At 40.9% G+C, this 23,845-nt stretch overlaps 1 protein-coding gene across 1 annotated transcript in view; it reads right to left on the reverse strand.

The window, feature by feature from the left end:
- Positions 1-393: 393 nt before the first annotated feature.
- lars2 (leucyl-tRNA synthetase 2, mitochondrial) overlaps positions 394-23,845 on the reverse strand; it is a 30,428-nt gene continuing 6,976 nt past the window's right edge. Inside the window, exons 4-21 of the mRNA XM_019872942.1 lie at positions 21,980-22,071; positions 21,857-21,917; positions 21,681-21,770; positions 21,285-21,428; positions 18,572-18,679; positions 16,843-17,002; positions 16,089-16,193; positions 15,612-15,727; positions 14,802-15,085; positions 11,111-11,209; positions 8,175-8,312; positions 7,982-8,085; positions 6,606-6,785; positions 6,343-6,512; positions 5,494-5,571; positions 5,304-5,415; positions 2,773-2,900; positions 394-1,350 (exon numbers count right to left, since the gene is read on the reverse strand). Of these exons, the coding sequence (XP_019728501.1) occupies positions 1,174-1,350; positions 2,773-2,900; positions 5,304-5,415; positions 5,494-5,571; positions 6,343-6,512; positions 6,606-6,785; positions 7,982-8,085; positions 8,175-8,312; positions 11,111-11,209; positions 14,802-15,085; positions 15,612-15,727; positions 16,089-16,193; positions 16,843-17,002; positions 18,572-18,679; positions 21,285-21,428; positions 21,681-21,770; positions 21,857-21,917; positions 21,980-22,071 (2,346 nt within the window). The 3' untranslated portion in view covers positions 394-1,173. The remainder of the gene's footprint in view (positions 1,351-2,772; positions 2,901-5,303; positions 5,416-5,493; positions 5,572-6,342; positions 6,513-6,605; positions 6,786-7,981; positions 8,086-8,174; positions 8,313-11,110; positions 11,210-14,801; positions 15,086-15,611; positions 15,728-16,088; positions 16,194-16,842; positions 17,003-18,571; positions 18,680-21,284; positions 21,429-21,680; positions 21,771-21,856; positions 21,918-21,979; positions 22,072-23,845) is intronic.

Raw genomic sequence — 23,845 nt, forward strand, 5'->3', positions numbered from 1 at the left:
TTAAAGATAAGCTTTTGGGAGCACACATGAAAACAGTCTGTGTTGCTGATGCATGTGCTCTGGAAGGAAAATGCTAAAAGGCCACATGAAACTAGCCCAAGAGCACTGACATTGATCTGATGAACGACAAAGTCTTCCGAGTGACCTTTTGGAGGAGCCGGAAAGGCCTTGTGTCCAGAAATGGCGGCCTGCGGCGGAAATCAGCAAAAAAGAAGTCTGGTAAAAAACATGATTGGAATCTTGAGTGGAATTTGAGTTCTTGTGGGGCACTCAAGAACGCTTGACAAAACAAGGAGAGAATTGCTAGAGAGCCATATCGAACTTCCTATTTTTTTGGGGGGGGGCACTTTCTACTCTTTTGAATTAGAATGAAAAACAAAGCAACTAGTAAAATATCTTTACATCATATTTTTAATATATAGAGGTAGAAAATTGCAAAATGACCCATGATACATTCTTATCACATTTTGCAGCGATCGTTGGTTTAAAAATGCATTGACTATGCAACCAAAGAAGTAAAACTTGCTGAAGCAGACTTGCAGATTAACCAGTGAAAAATGGATACAAAAATACACGTTCTGTATTATTTCCATGATAAGAGTGGTGAAATGCTGTTCATTAAGAGTGAGGGGAAAAACAGATTCACTCATTGTAAATATAATGGAAACTCAAATGTAGTTCATATGCATCACTTATCCTCTGTTCAGCAAAATTAATCATGATTGTCATTCATCTGCAAAAAATTTAAAAAACTACCGGTATGTTGTTCTTGTTTAGTGAAAACAAAGTAACAATGATTGTCTCTATTCAAGGGTATATGGTGAGTCTTCATCAAAATAAAACTGATCGCGTAGCGGAGGAGCCAAAAGTTAAAATTAAAAAATGTGGCTTCAGTGACTGTTTAGACACAAAGTGCTGATAGCATACATAGGTGAAAAGCTTTCCGACTCAAACTTGTCATTAAGGACGCAACGGCATGCACTTTTACGTCAGACCGCAGTATTACTCTCACCTACTGATGCCAATATCTTGATACTGTACCATAATAGATATGATGGAAAATGACCACAATATTAAAATTTTCCCACACCTGATACAAGTTTACAATGCATAACAGTCTTCTTTTTTTCCCCCCACCACCAAAGAGTCGCATTAACGGAGAGTCAAATGTCATCATCCAACTAGGAAATTGATGAGGGCAGTCCGGGGGGAAAGGATGGCTCTCTTGATGTGCAGCTCTCTGAGAACAGTCTGTCCGAGGGGGCTTTCCATGACAAGCTTCTGCACCTGATCTATATCTTTGGACACCAGCAGAGGTACGGTCACTGTCCCACAAACTTTGTTGTTAATCTGGGGGTGAGAATTGAAAGAAATATCAAAGCCACAACTCCATCTATGATTGCAAGATAAAAGTAAGATCATTCTTTGGCATGCAAATGAAAGTTTCTCCTTCCACATGCCGTTGACCCTCCCAACCTATAGTTAGTGGTAGTTTGAGGAAGTGTCTTTCGGTGCTGTAGGTTTAGAAGCAAGTGTACACAATGAGTGGGAACGTCGAGACTTCCTCTGTGTGATGCCGTCTCTAGAAGCATTCATCTGTGTGTGCGTGCGTGCTTGCGTGCCTCTTGGAGGCCACTCAGGCATGGAGTCCCCGGAAGTATGTGATTAGAGGACACAGGCAGGAGATGAAGAAGCCCACAAGAGAGGGATCTTGTGTGTCAAATCATCACCAGCCAGCACGATGAGCTCAAAGATATTTACAGCGCAAAGGAGGACACAGGGGAGGTAAAAATGAAGTCAACAACTGTAATATATATAAATACGCCAAAGTGTGTTTTCAAGTCAAATACAAACAGCTGTTAAAAGACTGGAAGTTGGCTTACATGTGTTATATTTATGTGTGTGTGAGTGTGTGCGTGTGAGAACAAAAGAAGATCAATAATTTATCAAGAGAGACAAAAGAAAAAGAAAAACAATGACAGATTATAGCACTTTCATGGTGGCCACTTTCAAAACAGTGACACTTGTGTAAAATTAACTCAATCAGTGTGTGTGCGTGTGTGTGCGTGCGCGTGTGTGTGTGTGTGTGTGTGTGTGTGTGTGTGTGTTTGCCACGTTGGGATCATGTTGTCATTGTTAGCAAGGGCAACGGCTAATCCACGTAATTCATTTTCTGGGATATTGTCTGATTATTTGAGATAATCCTTTGGGTCTCACAGTGGAGATCTTTGCAGGAAATGTCTTTGAAAGTAATCAAACAACACGCATTTATTGATAGAGGATGATGTGGCCAAAAGAATTTGTGCTCATTAAAAAATCAAAACAAGAAAAAAAAGGCAAGACAGCTGCCAAAATAAGCAGTAAAACTGGGTTTTAAATATTGACCCACTTGTCTGTTCAGTTTCAAGGAGTCTTAACATGCAGACACATAAATACACACAGACACGCGCACACACACACACACACAGACAAGCACGTGCACATGCTAATCACAGGCTCTCTTCAAAATTACAGAGCGTGGATGTATTCATGGACTATGACTTGAGCTTCAAAAGTTGAAATGGTGGTGGATTAGAGGACAAATGCATGTGCATGTGACATCAGCGATGTATGTAAACAAAGGAACAAATGTACTGATGCTAAAGTGAAACCCTTCATCTCCCAAACAAAAAGGACAATTAAGGGAGACGGTTTGGCTGTTTTATGCAAAGAAAAAAAAAAGTCTCTGCCACATTAAGGTTTGTCTGAGGATGTGCGTCTGTGTGATCCTACCCGCACAGAAATGTCCACAAAGTCGGGGCTCTCCAGGTAGCTGGGATCGACAGTAGGCCAGGACTGTGACAGGACATCTCCACCGCGCCGCAGTGTGCCGCTGATGGGGTTGCTCACCTGGCAAAGACCTGAACAAGAAGTTTTCACCAACGTCCATGCTGTGCATTGCTTTTCAAATAAAAGTTCCTGCAATTATTATTATTTTTTTTGAAAATTAAATTTGTTTTGTACTAACTACAGGGGGCTGGTTTACTTCAGAAAAACGCATACTGTTAATGTGCTCGTGTAGGTGCTGCTGTATCAAAATGAATTGACTTCACCCAGAAATTAGCATGGTAAGACTATGTTGCTTTTACAAATCCAATCCATTCCTCTTTTCCTGCAGCGTGACATTTAAAGAAAGTTGATCAGATTTAAAGGTTTAGTCAGACTTTACTAAAACATGTTATGCTGCTCTTTCATAAATGTGTGAATGAAATTGTGTTACAAGGCAAAAACTGTCAAATCAATCATGCCTGGCCGGGAACTCAGTACCGCTAGACCCTTGATGCTAGAATTGCCTCTGCATAGACCCCCTGTAATGGGTGTTTTTTAATTCTTGCTTGGATTTAGTAAGCAACACACAAGGTATGATTGAAGCACTTTTCTACAGGAGTGGATTACCGGTACCGGTATTTACATGTGAGTTTGTTCTGCGATATATCAGTTCAAATTTGCACTTGATGCACAGCTGAAAGACCATGCTCATGTGTATTTTGTTTGTCTCATTTGGTGATTATGAAGTGATTGTTTTCAATTTCAACACAGTCCTCATGGGATGGTTTGTTAAAAAAAAAGAAATAAAAAGAAACCTTGACCTCCAATTAAGTGTAAAGTACTGCTCGGTGAACAAAATGTGACAGTGTGATTTCAGCTACGTACAGTAACCACCTGCTATTTTTTTCCCGGCGGGGGAAAAAAATGAGGCTTCTATTTAGGGAGCTACCTGACATTTCGCCTTTGTGCGCTAGTTCGTATTTGGAGTGTGTATTCTCGGTGTGTTTTCTCCTTGCCTTCGTGCGAGCGTTTTTTGTTATTCGGTTTTTTCGTGCCTTTCCTGGTACTCGTTTTTGCCAGCGTTTTCTGTTGTCTCGTTTTTGCGGTGCGGTTTTTGTTAAATAAATCTTATTTTCATACGTAGTTCTTGTTGTTGTCTGCTGTTTCGGGAATCCTTTAGATCACCTAGGTTGCGAGCGAAGCGGGTTCCCTTCCGCTTTGTCCGCAACGTGACAGAAAGACCATGCTCATGTGTATTTTGTTTGTCTCATTTGGTGATTATGAAGTGATTGTTTTCAATTTCAACACAGTCCTCATGGGATGGTTTGTTAAAAAAAAAGAAATAAAAAGAAACCTTGACCTCCAATTAAGTGTAAAGTACTGCTCGGTGAACAAAATGTGACAGTGTGATTTCAGCTACGTACAGTAACCACCTGCTATTTTTTTCCCGGCGGGGGAAAAAAATGAGGCTTCTATTTAGGGAGCTACCTGACTAATTGTTGCTCAGCATTTATAAGATTTGAGGCCACTCTTTGATGATATCTGTTGTTGCAGAGCATGAGTCCTAAGCCTGTATCTTATAGTCGATGAAGTAACGGAATACCCAAAATTCTCCTTCTATTTTCTCAACAACAAAGTCGCATCCCACAGGAAAGACAAAGGAGGGTAATGAACTTCAAATTGAAAGTGAGGCATAACATGTTACCAGATGTCACGTGAGCTCACACATGTCCTGTTTGTAATTTTTTTTTTTTTTTGATACAACACACACAAGCACAAAAGTGGGCATGTAATATGCGCACCTCCCTTCCAGCCAGCCTCTATCAAACTGTCGTGATCTGCTGAAGAGTACATATTCTAAAATTGCATGCAGAAATGGTGGTTATGTGTGTCATCCACAATGATAGGATGTTGTCCTTGATTCGGAGTTGGAAGCTGCCACGTGAGGAACGGAAGATGACGCTGAATCTTTTCCTTCCAACTGTTTGTTTTCTACACCGGGCCAAGAGATTACAGCAAGGAATGCATGTCATTGAAAGGACACTTAATGTATGTTCAGTGAACTTGACGATAGTATCAGAAATTTGATGATGGTTGGTTACATCATTTTTGGGCATTTGCTGGGATTAGAAGAAGGAGCAGTGTCAACACTTCCTCTTGCTGCTTGGTGTGCTAAGTCCATGTTTGGGCTGACAGAAATAACTTCCTGAAAAATCAAGAACCTTTTAAAATCTACCAATCTCTTTTACTAAATAGAATAGAGGTTGGTAAAGCACAAAGATCCAAAAATTGTGAGGTGATAAATTTGTGGAGCGCCACATTCGTGTTTGTTTCATATCAGGCTGCTTCTGGTTTTATTGAACTATAAGCTTGTATGATTGCAGAAATGCTCCATTCGTGCCTCGATTTGCATTTTTTATCCAGCTGGAAGCCAGAACCAAACTAATGAAAGTAACCTGATTATTCGGCGAAGATATCGTTTTGTTTGCACCCACCTGCCCAAAGTTCAGAGGCCAGGTGAGGCGCCATGGGTGCCGTCATCATAATCAGCGTGGCCAGAGCATCCTCAAACTCCACACTGTGCTGCAACACCCTCACACTTGCGCTCTGGGCACAGAAACACACATAACGGTAGTCGGGGGATGCTCACTGAACTCAAAAGAGGGCAGGACAGTGTTCACTCACACTCAATGTATTGGTTAGTCCCATGAGGCGAGAAATGGCTGCATTGAACAAGAAGTCTTCCGTGAAGTGAGATGTGACCTAAAATGAAAAATAACACTCATGGATATTTTTAAAAAAAACAGATGAAGAGTCAGATAGTAAAACCTTTATAGTCAGTGGTGTTGTATTTAAATCAGAGCCATCATCAGTCATTTACTTGGCCTGGGGATTCGTGCTGCCTCTGAAGAGAAATATAACATGCCTTAAGGATGCACACCTCCAGCCTGTTATAGCCAGCTGAAGATACACTGCTCTGACTAGGTCAATATTTCCTAGCTTCGCCCATTGGGAGGAGAAATCCCTTTTGGGAAGGGTCTGAGGGAAGTAGAGGCTGATCACTGAGGCTTTTTTTCCGGGGGGTGATTCAAAGCACAGCCTTAGCTTTGAGAGCTTAAGGCTAACAGGCCTGATATCCTATAAAAGCTGCAGGCTTGAGGGGCGGAGAAAGAAAATCCAACCTGGCAGGAATGGACATCTATTTATAAAGTGTGGGAGAGACTGAGTAGGTTTGAAATCAATTTCTAGCCAGTCCTCCTCCTCCCCTGTACTCGGGGGGTTTACGTTTAGAATGGCTGCACTGGCATGTAATGATGGGCATATTAATCTTGTCATTGCATGTTAGCACGATAACTCGTCTTGTGGAGGACTCAAAGTCAAAACAGACAAAGGTGAGAGAAGCAGTGGGTAAACCGTTCCTCTTGGCAATGTAGGTTGGACATGAAAAGCTGACACTTAGAAACCAGGCTATCTACTGACCCCTCCTGGTGAGAACTATTGCAGTAGCTCAGTATCGCAGGATATCATCACTACCTCCTGAATTGCGTAGTTCTTGTTCTCCCAGATCTTCTTTGACTCTGCCTGCTCCTTCTTTTGCAGCAAGGAGGGGTTCGGGATGTCACCAAGTTGCCGAGCGTGTCGCAGCTTGGTCACAAGCTGCCACAGTCTGGACTGCCAGCGCAAGACCCCAGGAAGAGCATCCTCTGGGGTGGGGTCAGAATTACATTCATTTGGTAGGAAACAAACAAATATCCACCAACTGACTCTAAAACCAACAGGAATATCTAAGATCTCACTTTTAAGATTCCAGAGGATGTCCTGTTCCGGTGGTGCAGCATAAAGGATGTAGAGTCGCACTGTGTCCACACCGTAATGCTGCACCACCTCTTGGGGGTCCAGACCATTGTGTTTAGATTTGCTCATTTTCTCCCATGTCACTTCCACGCTTCCGCCTCCTAATGCCACTGGCTCTTTTTCTAACAGAGGCAGGAAGAGTAAAAGGTCAGTGAAAACACGGCTATTTTTCTATTGTCGATATTAGCCTTCATTGAGCTGAACTACTTAAAATTGACTGGGGAAAAAAGCCACTTTTTTCTGACGATTGCAATTCATTGTATTTTTCATACCGATGAAAACCATGTGCACTGGCGCACAAAATAATTGGTAAATTATAGTTCTTTGCAGAATGTGCAAATAGAGTACTTTGTAATGTAGCAAAAAACAAGAAGAATTAAAATTAGACATTGCCATTTTCTGGCAAAATTGCGTGTGAATGCTGAAATGTTGAATGGAAAAAAATATGGAGGTTGTTGTTGATGTTGAATGACATGGAATGATATTGAATGATACGCAGTCATTAAAAGATGGGCAAGGGGAATAAATGCGGAATTCTGGAGGAAATTTTTAGCGTGTTGAAAATCATTAGCATGGCAAATTAAATGTGAGTGCTTTGAATTTCCAAATGGGAATCTGTTTAGTTGAATGTGTAACTGGGATTGAATAAGTAATGTTTTGGTTTTTGTAAGGAGTTTAGTGGTGAAAATTAAGAATTTTAGGTCAATGGAAATTTCTGGCAAGTTGAAAATTGTTCCTATGGTAAATTGAATGAGATGCATGTTTTGAACTTCAAATTGGAAAAATGTGAATCTGTTATGTTGAATATTTCGTTTAGGAATCAACGGTCAACTTGTGGTTGAAAAGGTAGCATTTAAGCAAAACTGTGAATGTTTGGAATAAGCTGAAATTGTTATGATGTGAATCGGATGAATTACATGGAAGTACTTGCATCTCAAAATAATGGGCAGAAGAAAAACCAAAATAACGTGTGCATTCACACAATAACTCATCAACTTCAAAAAAATGCATAAAAGAACAAGGTGCAAAAGCATTCGTGTGAATGCTTGACTCTGTATTGACACTGGCTACATTCTCTACAAACAGATCTATTCAGAGTATCATGGCTGATGTGCAAGACTTTCCCTCTCTGCAAGGCAGTATTGTCTGATTTTATCCTTGGACTTTTGAAAGCATTCAAGCAATGAACATTGCAACAAACAACAAAAAAGAAAAATACCACACTTATCCTTGCTGCTTTTGAGATTGTATCTCTGATGTTATTTTTGAGCAGCTTTATCTGACAAAATTACACCTGTCGGATTCAGTCTGCATGCACCTGTGAAGTCTATCTCTTCTCTCTTTAGGTATTGGCCGCTGTCTGCTCGTCGGAAAGTCTGCCCTTTGATCAGACCCTGGACAAGTAGCTTTCTGAAAGGCTCCCTGTAAAAAGAAATGGATGGCGCATTCATTCATACAGAGACAAATTACGTGCACACTAACTGAGCCGACACAGAACATAGAAAACATACCTGTGCGCCACAAGCCCCTGATCCTTGCAGAAGTGACAGAGGAAGCGTGCATAGTACAAATGCATGACGGCATGCTCCTTTCCCCCAATGTATACATCCACAGGGAGCCAGCGATCCACCAGGTGGCGCTCAAAAGGCCTCAAGGAAAAGATCATATTTAGAGAAAGAGGGAAAAAAAACATGCAGAATTCTTCGTGGGTATTACAAAACCCGGGAGATGTCAAGGACTTGTTATATATTTTATGTAACACACGCGAGTTACAACACATGCGCACGACTAACTCACACTTTACCCATCTAGTGAGCGAAATCGCACATGCGGTTCAGGAATCTCGCGCAGGAGATACTTAGGATGTGGGTGCACTTTGAGGAACCGCACCCCCTCTGTTCTTGTTTAGTTCACACTGGAGCTCATATACAAGGGAGAGGCACATGTCAGAGTTATTTATATTTTACCTGAGCTCCAGTGTGATGTAACCCAGATTGGACAAGGGAAAGAGTTTACGTGTTTCAGGAAAGCACACTCCTGCTTTACATACCTCGCGTGTGACATATATGAGTAAATCCCATGCACAAAATTCAGAAAGTAGCCATGTCATTTATTCTTGCCAGACGAATTTTGATCTAATACGAATTTGCCGTTTGCTTCTACACATTATTTTGAGAATTATCGCGCAATTATTCTGATCCAAATGTGATTTTTCTTTTCTGTAAAATGTCATTGATTGCCTGACCAATCCAGGGAGCACACCGCCTCTTGCCCAAATTCAGCTAGGATAGGCTAAAACACGGCCGCGACCCTAATGAGAATAAGCGGTATCAAAAATGAATGGATGGTTGTAAAATGTTTTGTACTTCAACACAACAGCATACCTTGCGGAGCCTGGGATACTACATTAATGAGTTTTAATTTTCACGTTGTTATAAATTATGGTGAAAAACATCATGAAAATAATCAAAACACTGATCAAGAAGCAAAAGTAAAAAAAAAAAGGCATTAAAAAAATAAATCAATGTGCAGATGAAATTTAAGTAATGGTAACCTTCGACTTAGCTACCCTGATCCCTCTCCAAGACTGTTTTCTCTATTTTTTCAAACAAACTGCCTGTTTCTTTTAATATCGAATAAAAATGGCTCTTGTGTCTCTCCTGCACATGTTCAAACACTGCAATGACACAATTTGAAACTGCAAAAAATGTTTTTTTTTCTATGTGGAACAACGCAAAAAGCAAAATGTTCTGTTTTATATACATTTATTTCTGAATCTGGGTCTTTTACAATTCTTCACATGGAGAAACAAAATAAAAGCCAGCGATGTGTTTTTCGTCCCAGCTTTGATGACTCTTCCACTACCCATCTTATTAGCAGAAAAGCGGTTATAGAGAAAGATATATCAGATAATGGCGCGAGTGAGGGCTGCATATGGCTAGCTTTACGGCTTGATGGTCAGCAGAGCGCTATCTACAGCATGTGTCACACATTGCTCTGGTAATTACTCTCCTCCACACCTCTCTGCCTCTCTTCCTCCCGTCTTTGGCGACTGGTGTCTGGTGATAATTGAACCATGGGATAAAGTTATGAACTTGCAAGCCTGAAAATAATTTGGCCTGTGAGTTGGCATTTGGCCAACGTTGCTCTAATACATCAAAACATACATTTCTATTTCCTCCCTCTCCTGCTTGCTTCTCTCAGCATGACAAGCATCCTACTTTTCACATCCGTGCACATAAGACTGAGCAGATCGACTGAAATACACAAATTGTGTAATTGCTTTTTCTATTGCGCCATAATGTATCCTGAGGAAAAAAAAAAATGGATGAGATGGGAAGTCCCCCGCAAATGCCTTTTAAAGCGGCTTTCCGGCTTGGCCAAGAAGCTGGGAAAAATAAAAATCTGTGTTGTTAAACTTTGGGTATCACCAACATCCCAGCAAGTGACAACCAAGGCTCCATAATCCCTATGGGCAGAGAGTTCAACTTTGTATGGTGTGTGTGTGTGTGTGTGTGTGTGTGTGTGTGTGTGTGTGTGTGTGTGTGTGTGTGTGTGTGTGTGTGTGTGTGTGTGTGTGAGAGAGACAGAGAGAGAAAAAGAGTTGAGTGTGTTCAGTGTGTATCTGTGTGTGTAAGTGGGTGGAGGAATAACCATTCAGGCTATAATATGCATGCTCGAAATAGTTAAGTGGGAGAGTGGGTGATAGCAGACAATCATGTGTGTCAGGATATGCTTCCATGTGCATATAATTATTTCAGGTGGACCTGCACAGCTTTTTGAGGATCATAATTATTGAACAGTAATTTAGTTTCTAAAATGGTGGAACATCTTAAGTTGAAGACAACAAGCCATTGTGTCATTTGGGTCAAATTTTCCATAAGCAATGCAGGATATTTAATGAAACATAAAACATACGTAAACTGCACAAGTGATATTCGGGCACATAGCAGCTTGCTGAAAGCGAGTCGATTTAATGCCACTTTTTACCGTTTTTGTTCAGTTAAAAAAATAAACACAAACAAGATAAAAGGTTTAAGATCGCTTAAGTGTCGTTATCCCCCACCCCCTCAAAAAAAAAAAACAAAATCTGAAATTGTCACCAAGGGGTGTTTTTTAAGCTTTGTGGCTTTGATTGTGTGGCCTCTAAATTTTAGTGCAACATGTGTGTATATTTACAGAATGTTTGGTCTTAGATAAATGTAAAATTAATTCTTATTGAATTGCGGGCAGTACCGAATGATGTGTCTAGTGTGTGCATTAAAGAAAAAAAAAATCTGAGTGATAATTTGTATCTGCAAAGAAAAAGATTTGGCATATGTAAATGGCAACTGAGACTCATGTTAAAAGTATCATTAAAAATTGCAAAAAGCAAAAAAAATTGGTCTTTGACAATCAGACAGGAATGAAACAATACTGTCAAGTTACAGAATAAGACTGTCCATACCTCTCTGTATTATGAGGGTCAGCGTAGCGAAAGTAATACCAGGCTGAGTCTACAAACGTATCCATGGTGTCAGTCTCCCTTTTTGCTGGGCCGTTACATCTGAAACGAGAGCCACAAAAAAAAAAAAAAGGACGGTAATGTGGGACAGCATCAATATTAAGCTTGTAAATTAGAAAAGCCAACACATCACCGGCCCCTGTTTGTATGCCTGCAGAATTGGCATCTCTGTGTGATATTTATATGTGCTCACTGTTGTGAATGTGACGGTGCCTCCATCTGGCTGTGGAGGTCAAGCCTCTGTAGACAAGCACAGTTGAAAGCAAACTGGCACTGGAACATTGGTCCGATGCCCTGACAAGCAGGCTGTGCTAACAAGGGAATGATCATGTATTTGTGTTGGAAATGTCACCTTGTGCCCTGTATGACCGCAGCCAAACCGTATTTGCTTCGTGATGTGAATCAGCCAATTTAACATTTGACAGAGGAAGGGAGAAGATTTGAAGAGACAAAAAAACATTTGCAATACCGTGTTTACATAAATGGAATCAGGAAGCGGAACAGTGAAGTTAAATGCTTGGCACTTCATAATGAGTCTCGATAGAGTTTAAATATTCCCAGACTGCTAATATATATATATATATATTACAGTAATAAAACAGTAAACACAGATGCGCCTCTGGATTTTCTTTATTTTCCAGGAGGATCGGCGGCTCTGAAAATGCATGGATGGATATGTCTCATCTTGACTTAGTCTTTCTCTCCAACATTTTACTCAAACAAAATCACTTATGACAGAAAGGCAAAACCCCTGGGCCGTCCGCCATACTAGTCTATCTAAAATGGCAGTGATAATGAAATAAGACCATGAAGTTGCCTAGCAACAATACTAAGGTGTAACAAGGTTAATATTTGGAAGCCAGGTGTTATTTCACACAAATGAAAAGAAGGAAGCCATGTCAAGGCTATCCCCAAAGAACCCAAACAGATAGTGAGACATTAGAAAGGTTTTCTAAGTGTGGGAGATTTGGCACATTTTTCCTCACACCAGACTGGACAATCAGAGGACAGAATGTGGTGACTGGACAGACAGCTGGTACACACTCCTAAAGATTAGCCGGGCTGGCACACACAGTTGTGAGTCTGCTTTGAGCCATGAAAAAAAATAAACAACAAAAGAACAGATTTTATTTATTCCACTGAAGTGAAATTCAGTTTCTAGTTAGGCAAAGGAACGTTTTGCAATTCGTATTTAACTTCGGCTTATTATTAGTTTCTTTATTGTTTGGTATTGTTCTCCATCGCTCGCTCGCTCGCTCTCTCTCACACACACACACACACACACACACACACACACACACAGTATATGCATATTTTTATTTACATTTTTAATTTGATTACTTTTTTATTTACTTGTTCAACATAGAGACAATCAATCAATCATGCATGTACTATGTGGGGGCTCCACAAAAAAAGCACATGCCGATATCAGTTGGGACTCAAAAGGCATTTCTGTTGTCCTTCGTCTTTCTGGTTGCAGCTACGGCTCCCTAGGGGAGTATAAAACTCAAGCAGTAACGAAGAGATTTGTAGTGTATTTTTTAAACGTATTAATAGGATAAAGCTGACAGTGAAAAGATTTGAAAACCGATGAAGGAAGGTAAGCAGCACACTGGAATGTGGGTCTCCATTTGTTCCATCCTCATCTGTCAAAGTGGCACCAACATGGCTTCTCTTTACTTGGGAATTTGTGGCACAACAAATTTGGCTTGTAGCCAAGCTAAGCCGAGTTAGCAGCAGGCCACTTCACAGAGCTGCAGAGAGTTGAAGACGTGATGAGCACACAGGATATGACATCCTCAAGGACAGATGAAGCTCCATCCCAGCCGCCCAGCTCTCATCACCGTGTTCTTCTGCGTTCCCCTCAAACTTTAATTGGACAAGCGTGACGAGAGAAGGGAACAAATTTCCACCGACACTCAACAGCGGAGGGGAGATGGGGAGTGAGACGCTAACAGCGCCTTCGCAATTACGCCCATCAATCACATCTGACGGAAGGATTTCTTGTAGCTTTGTGGAAATGTGTGAACACTATCTGATGACTTGTGCCATCCACAACTGATTGGGCCATTGTTTTAATCAACATGGCGCCATGGCAGTGATTCATTTTATTGAGCCACAAATTCCCACCTCAGCACCAGAAGTTAATCTGCATTTTCAGTTCTTTCAATACAAGTTCATTCACAGCCAATAGGTGTTCGCGCACGTAAATTTCACTCACCACTTTTTGGTTGCCTGACGTAAACTAGATCGTAATCATCATCTCATGCTTCTCTTATCTCAGACATCTTTTCTTACAAAACCCAATCAGAATCAAAAGCATAATGGTTGCACAATTTGTAGGCTCTCACTTCAAGCTCCATCTGCTCCTAAGGGCTCGGCTAGTCCTCATTTTGTCAGGAGAAAATACAGCAACATTTTTCTGATCTTATTCTGCAAACAAAATGATGGAAGAGTTTCACTTTCTGAAATGTTGCATCAAAAGCAAGGAACATTCTCTATCTACCCTTTCTGCCTTTCTGCAACATGACGTATATGAGCAAAGCCACTGATCTGGAAATGTGATTGTACTCAATTGGGGGGTGGTGATTCAGACGTCGCTTGCTATCCTGCCCACCTGCACGTCAGCAGGGCCTGGAGAGTCTTGATCTGACTTAAAAAGACTTCAAGAGTTCAAGGGGGAGTGAATGCTGTGAAGCTTAAAAAGGTAGCAGCAATTAAAACATTGAAAGCGACAATATGTCATGAGAGTTTCTTTTTTTCCCTCTCGAACATTCCAATTTGGTGTACTTCCCACTGCTCATCTTTGAAAAACTAAGGACGATCAAAACACTTGAAATGAATCTTACAGTTTCAATAACAAGCGGAGTTGAGATTTTTGTAGGTTTGCAGCCTAATGTTTTTCATGAGCCACGACAAACTGTATTACCAGCAACATCAACAATGTTTAATGTTTTACGAAGCTGGGAACAATCCATACATGAAGCGATGAGTTGCAAAACCATGCGTTTAGCCACATTTGCACCGAATGCTATCCAGGCTGCAAGTATCTGTGCCTAATTATAAAAGCAAAACAGTTATTTACATGATTTTGAGAGCAGTTAGCTGTCTTTGCAAAAATAACTACCCTCCACTACCATTTAATGTGGTTGTTAATTGTCAGTGGGGCACCTTGCAGCTGGAGAACTCATGGCCTCCGTGTTGCACAAAAAGAAATTCCATGAGCAAGCGTTGATCTCAGCTAATGAGCTACAGCTGACAATCAGACCTGAATGTTTACCTATTGTATCTATTATAGTCAACACATCTTGTTTGCTTATATTTAATGTTTGCCTGTGTGCATTGTTAAAAATAAAATTAGACTTTGTTTCAGCACTATTCCCTAAACTGCAGGACTTTGTATATCACAACTTATCACTCTTCAGGAGCCTCCCCCAAAACTGCATGTTTGTTCATTAATTAACATTGCAAAGGCAATAATATGTCAAAAATAACTCATGTGCAGAGTCTGCGAATGGACCAACAATATCGATTTGTAAAAATAAATGGGAAAATGAGCAAATTGTGACATTGGAGGTTTTGGACAAACGCCAGAAATATGTGTAATTATTATAGTGAATCAAAATAATCTTACCTTGGACATTTGCAACTGACCCAGTCATGGGCAGCTGCCAGAGGCGATGCCCCTTTTCCGGTGAGAGACGGCAGCTTTGGCAAGGTGACCGGTAAATCTTCCTCGGGGACAGTAACTGGACCACAACGTTCACAATGCACCACAGGAATGGGTGTGCCCCAGTAACGCTGTCTTGATATCAACCAGTCCCGGAGCTTTGAGCTGGTAAGGTGGCCCCCTACCTTCAGCTCCCTGGCCTTCTGGGTAATGGAGTCGAAAGCCTGTCTTCTGGTAAGCCCTGAAAACTGATATATATATATATGCAGGAGGAACACAAGGGGGAGAAGGAGAAGAATGAAAACAAGACAAAGAAGGAAAGGAAGAAGCAGAAAGAGAAGACGACGACCATAGAAGGAGAAGAACAAGAGGTATTTAGATTTCAAGAGAATTCTATTTATGTGGGAGTCTGGAGTACCTGCACATGTGCCCACCAAGTGTGTAATCAACTAAAACAAAACAAAAGAAAAAACAAGTATATTTTTTGTGAGCTGCCGCCATCTTTGTCTGCCAAACTCTGCCATCTTCATTCCTCACAATCAGTGATCGGACTACACAGGAAAACTATTACATAAGCAGAAGTAAGTAAGAAGTAAGGTGCGGTAAGAGAGATTATTTTCTCCCCGATTTGCTTGGAAAAGAATCGTAAATAGTAACCATTGTATTACAATTGCAAATCCAATCGTCATCATTCTTAGCAAAGCATACAGATACACGTGCATGTCAGGTAAAACTAGGAAATGTAAATGGCATCATTGCTGTGGTTGTCATCACCTTATCGGAGTTAATGACAATTTCAGTCCCATCTTCATGGCTCTTAAGAACATTGGTCCACCTTAAATTCAGCGTTTTGGCCACGGACAAATCCTCCTCACTGCAGTCCGGCGTGCCTGGTTTATATGGTTGCAGCGTGATGATAACACAAACGACAACACAAATGAATGCTTACATAAAGACAAACACTCAGTACAGTTCTCTTGAGAATGCCCTACAAGCCTCCCTGCATTTAATGTTAAGTATTACTGTGACGCGACTAATTATTAGCTATCCCTTGAGGTCCATCGCCACTCACTGTGAGACAAACAACCCGCAGCGCACGGACTGAGATGCGACGCACAATACTGCATAGAGCAGACATGCAGTTTTATGACGTTGAGAAATGTTTTAATGCTATTCCGTTGTTTTCTCATTTGCCTGAAGATCAATTAAACACAAATTTGAGGTTAAGGTACAATCACACAATTATCTTACCAACCACAGTGTCTAGATAGCCATCAAATGCCTCTTTGTGAGATATAACCAGAGGAACCTCGTAGCCGGTGAACAAATTGACAGCTGTGACCTCTGTCAGGGAGTCTGTAAATCAGAGGGCGGAGAGGTGAAAACAAAGCAGCACTGCCTCCCCTGACGGCTAATTAAAATAAATAAATCAACTAACACTTTCAATTAAAAGATTATCTTGAGGGAATCCCAATTATCATTTACCTACAGGTTAAAAAAAAAAAACAGAAACAGGTAAGCAAGATATCATAAAATCCCATGAATAGCACACACCCTTCTATCATGTCCAACCCCCCCAACCCCTAAAAAAAAATAATAATCATCCATAAAAGGCTGGGTTTTTTTCTCTGTATTTGTGTGCACAGTCCCCTGATTTGTTGGTATCCTTTATTACCAGAGTAATAAAGGTGTAATGAATAGACTCAAAACACACCAATAAAGTGTAAATGCTTTGAAATCCAGTTTAAAAATGATGCTATTTTACGATAACTCTGATTACGGTCTTGTCACAGAATTTTACAGATAGGTAAATACATTAGAATAAACACATTCTCATTGTTGCTCAGCAGTTGGCTTGGAGTTATTCTTTTTGTCCACCAGATGGAAGGGAACACAGTTGCCAACTAATGGTCTGATATTCAGAGTTAAAAATAACATTTCGAAATAGCAATTTTCCATAAGCCAAAAACCAAAAGGGCTAAGGACTCCTCACACTGATACTCACCTCTGCCTGGCTGATAGGCTTTCTCCAGCACAGAGCGGACTGAGCTGCTCCCGTGGAGCAGTCTGTGGGAGGGCAGGATGGCCAGGTACGCTGCCCCAAACACCGCTTCTGGAGAGGAGCTGTATGCCGACAGACTCTCCCCCGTCTCCTTTCCACTCACCTGGGAAATGAAAGACCATCATTGGGGAGCTATTGAGTCAGTATGGAAACGTTTATCCATTTTCTATATTGCTCATCCTCATTCGAGTCGCAGGTGTGTTGGAGCTAATCCTAACTCTGGAGAGAGGTGGGGTATACCCTGGACTGGTCGTCAAGACAATCGCAGGGCACAGTACAGCTGCTGCTCCTCCACATCCAGAGCAGCCACATGAGGTGGCCCAAGTATGCTTCATAAGGTGTTCCAGGCACATCCTACCGGTAGGACGCCCCAGAGAAGGCCAGAGATACACTGGGGAGACTATGTTTTGCGGTTGTCCTGGGAATGCCTCCGAATCTCCCCAGAAGAGCTTGACAAAGTGGCTATGGAGAGGGAGGTCTTGGTTCCCTACTTCGGCTACAGCCTCAACCGAGACGACCCCAGATAAGCAGCAATATAACTGGACCTCTTTATTGTTTATCGTTTCTTTATTGTGTACGCAGTATGCACATAGGTACACTTAGTCTGAGGAGGCAGTCAAAGCAACCAGTGGCAGTTGAGCGATTCACTTGCAGTCTATAGGCAGAGGGGGTGAATATCTCACTGCTTCTGTGAGGGAGTCTCTTCAAAAGTGAGATCAGTACAGCTTTTGTGTCGAAGATGAAAACGGGAGGTAACTTAAGGCTCTTCCCATGAATTACAAGTTTAGGTCTCACATTAAAATGTGTGTCATGATCATGTCTACTTTACCGTAGATGTGCAGTTGTGAAACTTGAGCCAGTTTTATTTTGATGAGCTTATGCTTGAATATGCTTATTATGTTTGTTTTCTTTTCGTTTGGTTAATAAAGCAATTGAAAGTGCATTAGCGGCTGTGTCTATCCTTGACCACGTGCGGGGGCATTGCAATGGAGGGTAAGTAGCAATATTTCGCTCTCATTACATGAGCTAACAGTGATGCCTTGTGTTGGTAATCATCACATGCTCTTGTGGTACGCATTGCACTTTAGCTTCTTTTATTACGTGTTTTATTAGTTTGGACAGTCTGTCTTTTAAGCAATTTTTCCTCCTCATATTCCTTTCCAGGAATAGTCAAAAAAAAACCCTCACCACAAAATCCCGAAATATATCAAGTAATTTGCGATATAAGTACGATTTAGAAGAGATCAGCGATGTAGTAAAATCGCAAAAAGTGAACCGTGATACAGTAAGGGACAACTATATGTACAGGATCATGTAATAAAAGCTTCCATTCAAAAAACAGTACAGTATTTTGTTCTGGAAAAAAAGGAGCTGATAAGCATTTAACAAGGCTGACTTTTTTGTTAATCTGCTCAATTTGGCAAGGCATTCAAGTGAAGACTGTTGTGAACATTTGGTCCTAACACATGGTTTCAGTACTTTCTGAGACGCAAGAGAAATACGACAGAGGGGCATCACAGGATCTAAAAAAAGCAAGTCGCAGGTTGGTGAGTAAGAGATGAAAGACCATGGCTGAAGAGGACAAGCACCGAGAAGTGCTTAGTGAAAAGAAGGTCAAGAGTTCCAAAGAAAGCAAGAATGATGAATGAATAAATAACAAGCAGAGACCCACCTTGAGTTTGAAATCAAAGTAGCAGCCAGTGCACTCTCCAATCCAATTTGCCTGCATGGCTTTGACTCCGTACCACTCTGGAAGGTCAGACAAGCTGTCCAGAAGAGGCTGGGGTGGAAGAAACAAAAAACAAAACAAACAAACAAAGAAAACATAAGACGTAATTAGGTGCAACTTTACTATATTTCAAATGCTCATTTCAAAAATATCAACCTGTTTTGCCTGACTTATTCTGACCTAGTTGTAACATACAAACTGTCACAAACAGTTATTCTGCGTGGTGAAAAAAAAAAAAAAAAAAACCTATGCATATCAACCAACTCAAAGTCAAAATGTCACAGCTGGGCAAAGGCCGGTGCTGTTATACCTCTCTATTTTCCTTTCAGGCTGTCACAATCTATTACCCACAAGCACTCAAACTGTGCCACTCATCATTCATTTCCACAACCATATTAAAATATGAAAACACACACAATGGCTATGGTCATCACTCTCATGACAGCCGGACAAAAACTAAACCCGGAAATTATATCAGAGCTTTTGAGTCTGAGAAGAGAAGCAGAAAAAAAAAATCATTTGTGTGCTAAAGAACTGTGATGGGCAAGGGCTGTCTCCATGGCAACAAATAAAAGCTTCAAGCAAGCGCCATATAGAAACCAAGGCAAAGCCAAGCGGTGTGTGTGTGTGTGTGTGTGTGTGTGTGTGTGTGCGTGTGTGTGTGTGTGTGTGTGTGTGTATGCTTGTGCGTGTGCCTGCTTAAGCAAAGAAACATTTACACATACTTTGTCACCTTTTTAAGAATTTGATTCAGCAACCAAAATAGTAACAATTTGTAACAACACTTATGGATTTATCTGCTGGTATCGGTCAGAATGAATTACGAGCGATTGGCTGCTTAATACTTTATAATCATATTACAGTTAACAGAGACCAACACACACACAAAAAAATGCCCCGCCTCCAAATGTTGACCCCAAAAAAAACTATACTCTAATTCCAAAATCATCTTATAACATAATTAAAACTGAAATGATTTGGAGAAGATTTTTTATTTTGAAAAAAATGTGTTGGAATTATATATATACAGTGTACATGCACATGTGAAGATGACTCTCTTAACGTCCAATCATAACCAATTTGCTCCTCCACGACAAACACACCCCTCCGTCTCTCAGTCGAGGTGCACCACTTCAACAATACTTTCTCTACACCGTTTACTACTTTCCTATTAGACAGAGGTTTGGCGTCATCTTGTGGTATCGTAAGTCTTACAGAAGGAGCACAAAATCTGCAAACTGGAGTTTACCGCAAATGCTTCTATGGGCAGTGAGTAGCATATCAGAGCAATCGGAGGACAATTTTATCGCATTATTATCCAATCAGTGAGATGCTCTCTCCCAGTCAGTATGCCAAAGAAATAAATAACGGACACTTCTGCCATGTAACGAAAAACCATTTCAGTGGTATACCTGTCACCACAGTATAATTCGCTGGCATAGATCGATGCCAAATGAAGATCTGTAAGTGATCATTGCCGGACAACTTTAAGTAAAACCGGATCATGATCTCTCACGGCACACTAGTGTGCCAGGGTACTCTGGTTATGAATCACTGGACTACAGCAAACGTGTGAGTGCTATCGGATGCTCGCTCACACACGGAATTGTGGTTGACAGTGCGTGACAAGCAACAAGTGTGATTATGAAACATTTTGAAATGACACACAGTGTATGTCAAAATAATCAATCTTGGTAATGATTCTTGTCATCTGAAATCATCTCGGAAAAAACATTATAGTTGGAAGACATACTTCGGCATGAGGTAGAGCGCATCATAAATATAATCTGAAGTTAATGTTGTCGAGCCGGCATGATGAACAGGCAAGTGGGAATGGGGGGCTGAGGAAATCACAAACACGTTTGGCATGCTTCATTTTGCCAAGGCCCTCCTGCCTCTCCATCTGCCTCTCTCACTTCTATTTCTTCACACCTTCTTCCTCCTTCCTCTCCACTTCTCCATTTGCCAGTGAAAATTAGAAATGCGCGAACACATTGTCACAGTAGTGCTCCCACCTCCATTCATACCTCTGACATGGACCAGCATGGGCAACTGCAGCAATGTCACCAAGACACATGCAAGGTTTGCATATGGAAAGGATTGCTTTCATGAACCCGTTAGTGGCCAAACGGTTTTTACAAGTCCTTGCATGGATATATGTCTTTTTAAACTCATTTGATAGAACTCTGTGCATGGACAGCACCATCAAATTGACTCGACACTATTCTGGCTTGATGAAGTGTGAAACATTGCCGATCACTCACGGCTCAATGTTGGCATTGGTGGTAAATCTGCATACATTTGTTCACTTTTTTTTTTTTTTTGGTCAGTCTGGACTGGAGTTACAACCAGTCTCTCATAAACAAAACGGCCTTGCCTTACACATGCTCATACAATGCAAAGCTAACCAAGTAATTTGCAAAAGGAAAAAAAATAAAAACACATGAGTTTAAGCACGAGTGGCTTCTTTTTTCTTTTTTTTTCACAGGGCATTGTTCATTCGTTAGCGTTGATGACCTCCAGGGGTTTGATTGTACAACCAGAGGCGGAACAGTCACAGTTATTATCACAGTAGGCGGCCGCTCATTTGAACCGTCCCGAAGTTGAGGGCCTATTATTGCGACGCTTCTTTTAGATCGAATTCACACAAGTGTACCTTGCCGTAGTGCGTGGTCTTGATGAACCATTGAGTGAGCAACTTCTGCTCCACCAGAGCACCAGACCTCCAAGAGCGACCGTTTTCATCCACCTGCTCATCAGCCAGTACTGTTTGATCAACAGGGTCCCAGTTCACCACACCCTGAAGAGTACACATGCACACGCACACACAAATTGCTCATGAAGAATGAAAGCAGTGATTAGGTCGCTGCAATTGAAAGAGATAGACCGTAGGCTTTATTTAAAGGTTGTCACACTTCATTACACGTTATCAAAGGCTTTCTAAAGAAGACCTCCAAAATCATCACTGTCATTGTGAAAGACCAACTAAAGCAATCATAATCCTTCCAAAAGAAACCTAGGGTAAGTACTTTGATGGAAAGGCGAGTCTTACCTCTTTCTGATAAGCCAGCCCTGCTTTGAAGAGCTTAATAAAGAGATACTGTGTCCACTTGTAGTAGTCAGGAAGGCAAGTGGTCACCTCCTGTGAAAGAAACATTCTGGTCAGGTCCACAGGGAGGGAGAAGGAAAATACGGTTTGATTGTTGTCCAAGTCTTGTTCCTACAGACCCGGTCCCAATTAAAGCAAAGGCCAAGGCTGTCCAGCTGCTCCCGCATCGACTTGATGTTCCTTTTGAAAGGGAATACAGTCAGAGGGTTGAAGATCTTGAAGCACAAATAAGCCTTTAGTACCTTTTGGTCCAATTTTCTGGATCAAGACGTCTCTCAATAGCTGCATTCTCTGCTGGAAGGCCGAATGCATCCCAGCCCATTGGGTTTAATACCTAGAGATAAAGCAAAAATGTATTTTTGTTATACAGTATTAGCACTCTGGTCATAATATGGCCTACTTTGTCAAAACAAAAGACATTTATCAAGTGGTTGAATGTAAAAAATATTGATTAATCAATGCATTGCAGCACTTCTACTCGCAATTCAATATCGATTCAGCAACGTCAACACACGATTGAATACCAATACAGAAAATATGATGACAAATCATTTTGCGATCAAAATTTTGATAGATTTTTTTTTTACATCAATGCATATTTTAAGCAGTTGAAATCGATTTTCGATTACTCTTTACATTCCTAGTGCTGACTCAAACTAATATGAGTTTGAATGTGATTGTTGATTTCTGAGCACAGCCACATTCTCAGTTCTTAAAGGGTGTGCACACTTGTGCAACCACTTCATCACAGTTTATTTTTACTTCCCTTCTCAAAAAGTTGTCTTTTTTCAATTGAGTTGCCCCCTCAACGCCCATCTTTAAAACTTGTCTCAAAACTCATTTGTATTCTTTGGCATTTGACTCAGCATGACTCAGACTTGACCTCAGTTTTACTGTTTTTGTTCTTTCTACTGTCTTCATTATTAATTTGTTTTATTGTTGTGTATATGATATTTGCTCCATGTACTTTGTATACAGCAGTGGTTGTTTTAAAGTGCTCTACAATGAAGTGTGTATTCTGCTCATATGCAGTCATGCTGTACAACTTTCCCATGCCCGCAGCGTAGCTTGGCGTCCTTGTAACAATCATCACTTAAAATTGGAACACTCCCTACTGGAGACGCACAAACATTGGAATGCGCTAGTTGAAACAAGCTGAGAATTGGTTTAGGAGAAACGAAAGTTATGATGTCACAAATTGAGTTTTGGTGCCGCCCTTGTGATGATATAAAAATGATGTGACTCTCTTCCTGCTTCGCACTCGTGACATGCAGCCATTGTCTGTCAACCACAGGTGACCGGAATATTCTGTTATTAAAAGCTTCGAAGAAACTGTTCATTGACTCCAGCCTGTATTTGGATTACCAACATCCTCCTCGTCCCAAATTCAACGAACACGCGGGGGAAAGAAAGCCACTTTTCCCCCCAACAATAAATACAGTTGAGTTGATGGTTACAGTAATGAGGGAAAAAACATCTTATATCATTGATCATATGTCTCATATTGTTTCATATTTGTGTCTTCATGTGTTTCCTGTTCCTACAGAAAAAAACAAAGTTGTATATACAGGGTCTTGTTACACATGTAACCTTGTCCATGTGTTTCCTGTTCCTACAGAAAAAAACAAAGTTGAGCTTCATTTTCTTACCTCACAGAACAACAAACTGAATATTAGGTTTTGAATTTCCAATAAAATATCAGATGATCAAAATTATATCTTCAAGGGAGAACAGAAGTAACTACTGTCTAGTGCAAAACATAAAACCGTGCAGTCATTTTTAAAAATACCACAAAAATCACACTAGAATAAGCAGAACAACGTGTGAATGACTTTGTTGCTTTTGCCAACCAGCACACAACATTTCATGCTTTATGTCGGTTCAGTCAAATAGCAGTGGATCCTGACAGAGTCTATATGATAATAAGCAGTCCCTTGCCGATCTCCACTCCATCACACAGTGCAATTAGTACACGCTGGTAAGGTGCAGAATAAAAGATTGGGATATGAGTTCTTAAAATATCATCCAGCCATTCATGGCTGGATGTAATGGATGCAGATTTCATGCGAACATCTTGATCATTTTTCTACGTAATATTACAGCACCCC

Source organism: Hippocampus comes, unplaced genomic scaffold (assembly GCF_001891065.2).
Source record: "Hippocampus comes isolate QL1 unplaced genomic scaffold, H_comes_QL1_v1.1 scaffold242, whole genome shotgun sequence".
Classification (NCBI taxonomy): Eukaryota; Metazoa; Chordata; class Actinopteri; order Syngnathiformes; family Syngnathidae; genus Hippocampus; species Hippocampus comes.